This window comes from Zingiber officinale, chromosome 1B, assembly GCF_018446385.1.
Source record: "Zingiber officinale cultivar Zhangliang chromosome 1B, Zo_v1.1, whole genome shotgun sequence".
NCBI lineage: Eukaryota > Viridiplantae > Streptophyta > Magnoliopsida > Zingiberales > Zingiberaceae > Zingiber > Zingiber officinale.
This window is the reverse complement of record NC_055986.1, coordinates 145,388,148-145,399,794: the sequence shown is the minus strand read 5'-3', so window position 1 is coordinate 145,399,794 and position 11,647 is coordinate 145,388,148. Positions and strand designations below refer to the sequence as shown.

Below are 11,647 nucleotides of genomic sequence, written 5' to 3'. Positions count from 1 at the left end.
AGTTGATGGAAATAGAATTTAAATTTTATAATAAAATCTAAAAATTTAGATTTTGATGAAATTCACCTCTTTTCTTGAGTTTTAAAAACATCCATAATAGCTAGGGATATTTCTTCTAAGTATTTGTAGCCCCCACTTCCACATCATTTTTCAAATATCCTATTATTCAAATATCTCAACTTTCATAATCAAATATCCCACCAATTAAATATTTATGAGTTTCACCCATCAAATATTCACTCTCAAATATCCTCAATTCCATAATCAAATATCTCACCAACCAAATATTTATGGGGCCTACGACCATTTAATTAACTTACATTTAATTTTAAGAAAAATATAATAGAAGATATATAAATTTAAGTTCATACAAATATAAATATTTTATAAATTTAAAATTGAAATACAAAGATATAAATCATATTAAATTAATAAAATACATAACGATAAACTACAATTAATAAAATAAACATGCAGCAGATAAAATAAACCATAGAAATTAACTACATGTTCAATTTTTTCTTCAGTTGTTCACATATCGCTAGATGATTTTGAAGTTGTTCCTCAGTCATGCCTCGTGTGTCCATTACGAGGAGTTGATGTGCTTGGATGAGTTGATCAACTTTCTTATTGTTATTATACTCTTCCAAATGTGGCATTGATTGTTGTATAGCCTGATTCAATTCATCAATTAGGCGTACTCTTTCTTTGCCTTTCCTCTTTGCTGCCTTCTGTCCCATTGGACGAGATCGGATTTCTCTATCATCTATATCAGCAGTTGTGTTAGGATTGAAAGAGTCAGTATGTGCACCTGATGATTCTGATGTTCTTGCTTTTTTTTTAGCCCGTCGCTCTGAGGATTGAGGAGCATACATCGGACTATCTTTCACGATTCTCCACACATGCTCATATTGGAAAGTAGTTTTAAAAGTACTCTTGTATTTTTCATGAGCTCGCACCATCAAATCCTCGTCACTCTATCCGCTTGGTCGATCATTATACCATTTATTGTAGATTCCATTGTATCTATTTACGATCTTTTTCAATGAAGCCCAATGTGATTTTGCTTTCTCCACAGTTCTCTTTTTAGCTCCCTTAGTTCGATTGATATTGAAGTATGTCACAACTCGTTTCCAAAATGACTCACTCTTCTGGGCATTACCAACTACTGAATCTTCACTCATAATTGTGTAGGCCGTTGCAAGGAGCTTATCATCTGCTACTGTCCATACTGTTCGCTTGTTATGATCTTCATCTGATTCGTTGCCCATCTCTGGTGCTTGATTGAGAATAATATCGTCGGACCCTATTTCAGATGAGAATGGAGGAAATTGTGAATCGGGGACTGCATAAGGTGTACCTTTATCACTATCAGTTGCATCAACACTAGCTCTTCTCGATTCATTTGATTGAATCTCTGGTGATTGAAGCGGATTAATTCCATGAGATGAGACTTGCATAAAATACTGACTACTCTGCAGAGGATATGTATAAAACGGAGTTCGAGGGCCGCCACTCAAAGAATTTGGATAACTTTGGAAATTATGATAATATGGTGGTGGGTATGAAAAATGTTGTAAATTTGGTGGATGTTGAGTGGGAAATGGAAATTGAGGATTGAAGAAATTAGGACGGACTCGAGAACTTTCTTCACTAGACTTTTCGTCGATATTTGGAGAGTTGAACAAATCTCTAAAATAATGACCAGAATTTTTATCCATTTCTCTCTAAATTTTTTGTAGGCAATGGGTATGGAAATGATGAAAGTAGATGAAAGTAGATGAAAGAACGGATGTATATATAGGGAGAAATTAAACGTTATCCAACCTTTAATTTTTTGAACGTTTAATTTTCCGAACGTTTGATTTTTCGAACGTTTGATTTGTTTTTAATTTTTTGAATTTAATTAAATTAAAAAAAAACAAAAAAAAAATCTAAAAGTAACGACAGCCCACCATATTTAATTAAATTAAAAAATAAAAATAAAAATAAAAAACTCAAAACAGTGGCACCCACCATATTGGTGGGTCTCACAAGAGGGTCCGGTGATTTTCAATCATCCCTCAAATATCCTTTGGACAAAAATATCTTTAATATATTTGTTCATTTTTTTTCTTTCACATCACTTTTTCTCTTCTTGTTTTATCTCATCATTACTTTCTCTCTCATCATTTTATCATCATACTTTCTCATTTATCATACTTGTATCTCAGTCTCTCCCTTCATACAATCTATCTCTTTATTTTCTTTCATCACATTTTCTTGCTCTTCATTCTCTCCTATTATATTTTCTCTCTCATCACACTTTCTCCTCATCCTCTCTCGTCATGTTCTTTCTTTTTCATCACACTCTCTTTCATCATTTTTTCTTATCACACTTTCTATGTCATATCTTTTCTATTCTCAATCTCTCCCATTACACACACTCTCTCTCTTTATTTTCTCTCATTATATTTTCTCTCTCCATTTTCTCTCATTATATTTTCTCTCTTCTCATCCTCTTTTATCATGTTGTCTCTCTCCCATCATATTTTTTTTTCATTTTTTTCTTATCATATTTTCTCTTTTATCAGACTTTTTTTCTCATCATACTTTCTCTTCTTAATTTCTTCCAACGCACATTCTCTCTCGTTATTTTCTCTTATCATACTTTATATCTCTTTATTTTCTCTCTCCTCATCCTCTTTCATCATGCTCGCTCCCATCACATAATCATTTCTCATTTTCTCTCATTTCCCATCACATTTTCTCTTTCATTATACTTTCTCTTTTATCATTCTCTCTTATTTTTCTTTTACATTCAATTTTCTCTCACATTTATTTTTTTCTCACATTTATTTTTTTCTTATTTTTCTCTAAGGATAAAAAAAGTTTAGATTCATTCTGAAAGAAAATATTCAACTAATCAAATATTATTTTAAAAAATAATACCTATATTAATACCCATTTCTATTTTATAATACTATAATTTTTATCATCAGTCTGATTTCTAGAAAAGAATTAAATGTCACCTTATTTGCCAGAATATTAAAAAAACCAGTAAATAATAAATTGAGCCGGCTTGGGTCTAACTCGAACTAGTTCCTACAAAATTGAACCTTTTTCAGTAAACCAGGTTTGACGCGGGCCGAATCGAACCAAGTCCAGATCTCTCTCCGTCTTGTCCAAATAAACGTAGGCCGGAGTGTGGTTCCTCATTCTGCTTCCCCGTCCTCGTTCCTCGCGATCCAGATCTTGCCCTCCTCCATTCTTCCGACTCGTCCGCCTTCCCAGTTTCCGGCCTTCTTCTTCAGATCTGTTCCAGATCTAGATTTCTCGCATCTCCCCTGTGGACGAGGAGGAATCGAACGCGTGCGATGGAGAAGTCTTCCACCCTCCTGATCCACTTCGACAAGGGGTCCGCCGCCATGGCCAACGAGATCAAGGAAGCTCTCGAGGGAAACGGCGCGGAGGCCAAGATCGACGCCATGAAGAAGGCCGTCATGCTTCTTCTCAATGGCGAGACCCTTCCCCAGCTCTTCATCACCATCGTCCGCTACGTCCTACCCTCCGAGGACCACACCGTCCAGAAGCTGCTCCTCCTCTACCTGGAGATCATCGACAAGACCGACGCTCGCGGTCGCGTCCTTCCGGAGATGATCCTCATCTGCCAGAACCTCCGCAACAATTTGCAACACCCCAATGAGTACATCCGTGGCGTCACGCTCCGCTTTCTCTGCCGCCTCTCTGAGCCCGAGATTCTGGAGCCACTTGTTCCATCTGTCCTCGCTAACCTCGACCATCGACACCCCTTTGTCCGACGTCACGCTCTTCTCGCCATTTCCGCCATCTATCGCCTCCCTGGCCAGGCCGGTGAGCAGCTTATCCCCGACGCCCCAGAGCTTGTCGAGAAGGCGCTCGCCTCGGAGCAGGACCCTTCTGCCCGCCGCAACGCTTTCCTCATGCTCGCTTCGTGTGCACAGGCCCGTGCCGTCGCCTACCTCCTCTCGCAAACGCACCATGTCCCTGACTGGGGTGAACTCCACCAGATGACTGCCCTCGACCTCATCCGCAAGGTCTGCCGCTCCAATCCCGCGGAAAAGGGCAAATACATCAAGATCATCATTTCTCTCCTGAATTCTTCCTCAGCTGCAGTTGTCTATGAAAGCGCTGGTACACTTGTTTCCCTCTCCTCAGCCCCTACTGCTATCCGGGCTGCAGCAAACACCTATTGCCAACTCCTCGTTTCGCAGAGCGACAACAACGTGAAGCTCATTGTGCTTGATCGGCTCAATGAGCTCAAGTCATCGCACAGGGAGATCATGGTGGATTTAATCATGGATGTGCTTCGTGCACTCTCAAGTCCAAATCTTGATATCACTCGCAAGACGCTCGACATTGCTCTCGAGCTTATCACATCTAGGAACGTTGATGAGGTGGTGCTTTTGCTCAAGAAGGAGGTGGTCAAGACTCAGAGCACCGAGCTCGAGAAGAATGGGGAGTACCGGCAGATGCTAGTTCAGGCAATCCATTCGTGTGCTATCAAGTTCCCGGTGGTTGCAAGCACTGTTGTCCATCTGCTGATGGATTTCCTTGGAGATACAAACGTTGCTTCTGCTACTGATGTGGTTCTGTTTGTGAGAGAAATAATTGAGGGAAACCCGAAACTCAGGGTTTCTATTATCACAAGGCTGCTCGACACGTTCTATCAGATCCGGGCTGCTAGGGTCATCTCGTGTGCTCTTTGGATTATTGGTGAGTACTGCCTTTCAGTTCCAGAAGTTGAGAGTGGCTTTGAGGTAATCAAGCAGAGCCTTGGAGATCTTCCCTTTTACAGTGCCGCTGAAGAGGGGGCAACAGCTGATGCATCTAAGAAACCTCTGCAGATCAACTCCTCTGTCACTGTTTCTTCGAAGCGCCCTATGGTTCTGGCAGATGGGACCTATGCGACACAAAGTGCTGCTTCAGAAATTGCCTTGTCTGCTCCACCAGTGCTTCCTGGGTCTTCAGGATCACCTGGAAATTTGAGATCATTGATCCTATCTGGTGACTTCTTTGTTGGAGCTGTTGTTTCTTGCACTCTGACTAAGCTGGTTTTGAGATTGAAGGAGGTCCATTTCTCCAAGTCTGAAGCAAACAAAGTGTGCACTGGGGCCTTGTTGATCATGACTTCATTGTTACAATTGGGACTGTCTTCATTTCTTTCGCACCCTATTGATAATGACTCATATGACAGGATATTGCTATGCATAAGATTGCTCTGCAACAAAGATGACAAGGTTCAGAAAATATGGCTGCAGTCATGCCACCAGAGTTTTACAGAAATGCTAGCAGAGAAACAGTTCCGAGAGGCTGAGGATATTAAAGATAAAGCACAAGTTTCCTATGCACAGCCCGATGATCTTATTGACTTCTATCATCTGAAGAGCAGGAAGGTAAGGACTGCCGATAAATATTAATTCAAAATTGACTTATTTGACCGAATTTATGAGCACTTACATTTTTTTATTCTCTTACTTTTCCATATTCTACTGATACTCTATATGTAACTGCTGTTGGTCCTTTTTGAGTTTAGCATCTAAGAAGAATTTAATGTGATATTAGCCATAGAAACAATGACCTTTAGAAATCCAATTTGAGTTCAAGACATTGCATACTTGATTGTTCTTGTGTTTTCTTTGCAAGGAATTTTTCTTCTAGACCCAATGCTAAACTATAAGATTTTCTAAGTGGATTTGACATGAAAAGCTTGCATGGGTATGATTAAATCAAGGACATTAGCTAGGTTCAAATGTTGTATTTATGTCATGTTATACTTTAAAAATTGAAACAGAAAATCAAACCAAGTTGATTAATTCTGTTTATATGGTTTCAATGTGTTCCTGTTTTTCAATTTGATTACTCTAGTACATCCAATTCAAAGTTATTTAAATGTCTTGGACAATTGGTAGATCCTTAAAACAAACGTGGGATAGCATCCATTTAGTATGTCCTAAATAGGTGGGACATCATGGTTGTCATTGTTGTTATACTTGTACAAATTAATGAACCAACCTATGTACATTTTTTCATGATAGGACTCTTATTTGGATGTTATATGTTGGGAATTCTATTCTAATATTTTGTAGTACTGATAGTCAGGTGAAGAAGATGGAAAGAAACCTATAACTATGGTCCAAATTGTGTTTATTGAGAGGTAGTTTGTTCCTCGAGCCAATTTTTATTAGCAAACTGATCGATCACTAGTTACACAGTATTCCTGGAAGTTGACTTTGGAAATTCCAAGCCAAAGTCACACATGGGTGTCAAAGAGACATGTTACCTCCAGTGGACCACCCAATAGAAGGCCCCATCAATTATTATTGTTGATGTTGTTGTTGTTATTATTATTACTTCAGGTGTCTACTTAAGAAATATAATATCAAGTTCAGTTACCTAGGAATGTGTAACATGCTTCTGTTGCTCCCTAAATATCTGAATCTTGGTGAAGCTAAGTAAGAGGGTTTAGGGCAGCACACCTAGATGTACCTTAGCCTATATCTTATTACTGTATCAATTTGACTTAATTTAATGTGGACTTTTGGTTTACTCTAAGCCCCAACAAGCCCAATGAATATTCTACCTTCTTGTTGTTGACATCAGTTGCTTTTACCAGCTGCAAAATTGAACTATTGGAACCTCTTTTTGCTAGCTGTATCAAACTCAGTATGAGTATAATTCATGATCTTTAACTGTGTTCCATGTGGGGTCTTGGAGACCAGTATTGCTATTGTGTTGAGTAGGAATATAGTTTCTTTTTTATGAGATACTAACAATTTGCAAGTCAATTTTTGAAACTTTTTTGCACAAGCATTATCAAATTTTATATTCATTTGACAAGTGATCACTTAAGCTTAGATTAGACTATTATAATTGAGTCAAATAGCCTTTTTAGTAATATTGCTAAAAGGACAAGGGATACTATGCAAATAACTGAACCATTGACAAATCTGTTTACAGTTTTATATGACTGGAATCAGGACAAATACTACTAATCATAGTGTTGCAAAGATAGAATGTTAATATGGATGCATGGACATGATAAAAAATGATAATATTCAAGAGCAGCTGGGTGCAGCTCTTGTAGATGACAAAATAAGAGAAAATGGATTGAGATGATGTGTGTATACTCAGAGGCAATTAGTAGATTGCCTAACCCATCAATTTTAGATCCAAAATTTTGGTATTTTCCTTGGGCGGTATCATGAAGGAATTAGAATGCAATAAAAATAATACTAATTGTTATAGGAGAAGATTATTGATTCAAATGTTGTACCTATGCTATGAGGTTGGGACAAAAGAAGACGAAAAAATAAAAAATTCAACTGATTGGAAGGGTGTAAAGGACAAAAGAAAGACTGAATAAAACATAATTAATGTAAAAATAATTTAATTGTTTTATATGTTATTAATGATATAATTTTATATCGAACTGATGGAAGGATAAAATTCATGTAGTAGATCTTGAAAAGTTTGGGACAAACATGAATTGTTGATAATTTTAGTGTTCAAATTCTTAAACCTACTACAACTATATTTGGTTTTGGCTACAACATAATGCACATTCACTTTTTGAATAACAGTTGGGCTCCCTTGTTTTGAGTCATGTCAAGATAATGCCCTTTTTGGTTTATGCTTACATATCATCATTGGATATGTTTTTTTTTTTTCAAAAAAACATCTAGTTTCAAAAAGGACAAAATTGTATATCATATACTTGGTACTCCAACATCTCAATAATGAAATATAGTTTTATTTTGCAACAAAACAAAAAAATTTAGATTATTTTTTAAAAATCTATTTTTTTCAGTGCCTGCATATTTATTATTTAGAATCAAATACTTATACAACATACTATTTCAACCTCCTATTTGAAATGAAATAGTTGTTGAAAATCAGCTAATAGAGACAGCAAATGCAGCCACTTGCGCAGTCAGATACTGAACATTTCATCAGCTGACTATTGAATTTATTTCAGGTTTAATGTGTTTTTTAAAATGTATGAAGTTCACCTCTTTTCTCATTTACTGTAATCAGAGGCTCTTTCAAGTCAATCTGATCCCACTTCATGTAATGCTAGGATTTTAAAACTGTTTGGATTAGGTCATGCTTTGAAAAGAAGCTACTATTACAACTTTAATTTAATTGTCCGTCGAATATCTTTTCATAACCAATACAATCATGAAGGTTTTCAATCTGCATGTGTTAATTTTTGCAGGGTATGAGCCAGCTTGAGTTGGAGGATGAGGTTCAAGATGATTTAAAACGTGCAACTGGAGAATTTATGAAGGACGGGGATGATGCTAATAAATTGAACAGAATTCTTCAATTAACTGGATTCAGTGATCCTGTATATGCTGAGGCATATGTCACAGTTCATCATTATGACATTGTACTCGATGTCACAGTCATTAATCGAACAAAAGACACACTTCAGAATCTATGTTTGGAGTTGGCGACCATGGGAGATCTGAAGCTTGTTGACCGACCTCAAAACTATACTCTAGCATCACAGTCAAGCAAACAAATACGTGCCAATATAAAAGTCTCTTCGACAGAAACTGGAGTCATTTTTGGTAATATTGTGTATGAAACTTCAAATGTGCTCGAGAGGATTGTTGTTGTCCTCAACGACATCCACATTGACATCATGGATTACATATCTCCTGCCACTTGTGCTGATACACAATTTAGGAACATGTGGGCAGAATTTGAGTGGGAAAATAAGGTATTTCTCTGCCTTTACAAATTCAGGTCTCTATCAATGATTGCCCAAGTATGTCTACTTAGTTCAACTTATCAGTATTAAATTGTGAAATTTTATTTTGAAATATACACGCATCAAGTTGTTTAACAAATCATCATTAAAACTTATGTGATATCTGAGGATGCTTCACCTTGGGTACTTTCAAATTGACACTACAAAAATTTAAAATTTTGAGCCTTCTGCTGTCACAGGTATGTTGTGAAATAACATGTTCATTTTTTTTCCTAACAACCCTTGAACATTAGATTTTCTTTTCTTTTTTTTTTTCAGTAGTTTTATCCTTATGCAAACTTTGGCAACCTTTTTTTTTGTTGATTCGTATGTTTATTAATGTTGATATTGTAGAATTTGAGGAAAGTACGAAAATTGAGCTGCAACTCATGTAGTTATAGATCTTAAAAATTATTAGCTCTATCTAAAACTTATGTTTCTACTGTAGACTAGGTATGCCTTAGACAACTATTTAATATGTTCTATAGCAGATGGATTTTAGAGACAACTAATGTTTTGAAGATCATCTGAGGATAATAGAACTAATTTTATTTATTACACTTTTTTTGAGTTTTGAGATTCTATTTCATGATTTTTTTTTCTAGCTTGTTAAGGTTTTTAAATCTCCTGCCTCATGGTCCAGTGGTAATTACATTAAATGCATAAGGAGGAAAAATTTTATTTTGCCTTTAATAATTTGTTGTTCAATCTCACCTCTTCTGTAAATCCTGCCGTCCCTGAACATCACGAGATTTATGAATTAGCATTATGTTTGTTTCTCAAATGAAAATTTTACATTACCTTTTTCATTCATTTCAGGTTGCGGTTAACACAATAATACAGCATGAGAAGGAATTTTTAGATCATATTATCAAGTCAACAAACATGAAGTGCCTCACCCCGCTGTAAACTTTCCTTGCCACCGTTAACTTCCCCTCAATGAGTTCATGCTTCTCATACTCTTCGTACACTTATCATCATTTTTCTTTTATTCTTCACTTGTCTTTTCCAGCTCCGCACTGGACGGGAACTGTGGATTTCTCGCTGCTAACCTGTATGCAAAGAGTGTCTTTGGAGAGGATGCCTTGGTCAACATAAGCATCGAGAAGCAGGCCGATGGCAAATTGAGTGGCTACATCAGGATACGGAGCAAGACACAAGGAATTGCTCTCAGTTTAGGCGACAAGATAACCCTCAAACAGAAGAGTGCCAGTTAGTATTCTGCCCCCATCTGATATTTTCTTGTTCTCTGCAATCTTTGGTACTACAATTTTTTCAAACAGGTCTTGCCGGTTGATTCACTTCCATTGTTTCTTTTCAAACATTTAGTGCTATATTCCATTGGTACGAGAATTTGATTCTATGTTTTATGTAAGAGTTCATAATTTTTGTCAAAGAAAGACCCAAAAAGTAAGCCTTGGATAAGGTGATGGTTTTCCTAATTTTCTGTTTGCATTTTCATATTTTGATGCCCGAATTAGTCTTTGAAGACGAGAAAACTAGAATGCTAAGAAAGACGAGTCTTAGTGCTTTAGGTTTGCCCTGAATTGTTGAGGAGACACGGTGCTTCAATCTTTTTGATTTTTAGGCATGGTCGTAGTAGAGTAGTGTTAGTAGACTGGACTCATTGTTTGGGTAATCGATCTTGTCAATAATGACTGAATAATTTCTCTGTATCTATCCTAGGTAGGATAAGTAAAAGATTGGTTAAACTGTATATATGTATCAAATATTTAAAAATTTAATTCAGTTTATTTAGATCATTTAAATTTTTATTTTGTTTTGAAATTTTTTATTCAGTTAAACTGAATAAATCGAATATATCGAATTTTTAGATTTAACTGAATTTTTATTAAAATAAATCAGATTTTTAGAAAAAAAATAATTTATTCGATTCAATTTGATTGGTTTTATTAAAATTTTGATTTGATTTATTTAGTTTTTATTGAAAATCGATTTAATTTGATTTGTTAAAAAAAAATAGATTTAGTTAAGTCAGTTCAACTCAGTTTTAACCAAATACTCTTAAACTATCTAATGTCACTTCGATCTAAATAATTTTGATGTCTAAATGATTTGAATGATTGTAGATCGAAATAATTTCGATGTCTAAATGATTTGAATAATTACGATGAGTACAGAATAATTGGAAAAAATTTTCTTTTTTTTTTTTTCTAATATTTGTCATTTGAGAGTTTTTATCCAAACATCTTTTGATTTTATTTTTTGTCATTTCATATTCTAACAATAACTACTAAGAAAATTCAATTTCAGAAACTTCCAACACATTTTCCCTTTAAAATTAAGCTCATAGTGAAACTTATGGTTCGATTTTGTCTGTCACAGAGCAAGCAATAATTCCTTTTCAATTGATTTTAATTATAATTTCCAAGTCGGTTTAATTGTAGACGAGGAATAGCAAGTAAAATTAGTCAAAATCGTCATAATTTCTTCACTTGGTCCAAAAGCCCAAATGTCTGAGTAATTCTGTAATTATTTCAAAATTAAAAAATTTATTTAATGGATAAATATTGTTATATTAAAAAAAAAAGAAAAAAAAAAAAGAAGAGAGTAGAATGTTCATTTTGAATATCATGTCTTATTTGAATTATTTTATAAATATCTTCTATATGTTAAGAACCCAAGGTTGTTTTAATGTGATCAACAAGTTAAGTTAGGTCTTGTCATATTTTTAATGTTGTGTCTAAATGTACAGGAGCTTAGGAGCATAGGGAGTCGAGCAAAAGATGCAGCTAGCGATAAGGACGGCATGGGAGGGAGCCGACGGGCTTGGTGCGTCTGAGGTACGAGGCGCTGCGAAAGAGTATGCGGGCGGACAAGAAGGAGGCGCGCAGCGTTTCCGAGGGACGA

The 11,647-nt window shown here is 35.8% G+C and overlaps 1 protein-coding gene across 1 annotated transcript; it reads left to right on the top strand.

Annotated features, from left to right (window-relative positions):
* Window positions 1-3,181: 3,181 nt before the first annotated feature.
* Window positions 3,182-10,218, top strand: LOC121983723 (coatomer subunit beta-1-like). Its single transcript, XM_042536359.1, has 4 exons — window positions 3,182-5,414; window positions 8,237-8,746; window positions 9,596-9,681; window positions 9,789-10,218. The coding sequence occupies exons 1-4, from the start codon at window positions 3,357-3,359 to the stop codon at window positions 9,991-9,993; spliced, it is 2,859 nt and encodes a 952-aa protein (XP_042392293.1). The 5' UTR covers window positions 3,182-3,356; the 3' UTR covers window positions 9,994-10,218.
* Window positions 10,219-11,647: the final 1,429 nt, after the last annotated feature.

Bases quoted from the DNA above. Each gene is read 5' to 3' on its own strand.
- LOC121983723 (XM_042536359.1), top strand. From the start codon at position 3,357: ATGGAGAAGTCTTCCACCCTCCTGATCCACTTCGACAAGGGGTCCGCC. The intron at 5,415-8,236 runs GTAAGGACTGCC...TAATTTTTGCAG, and splicing joins ATCATCTGAAGAGCAGGAAG to GGTATGAGCCAGCTTGAGTT. The intron at 9,682-9,788 runs GTAAACTTTCCT...TGTCTTTTCCAG, and splicing joins ATGAAGTGCCTCACCCCGCT to CTCCGCACTGGACGGGAACT.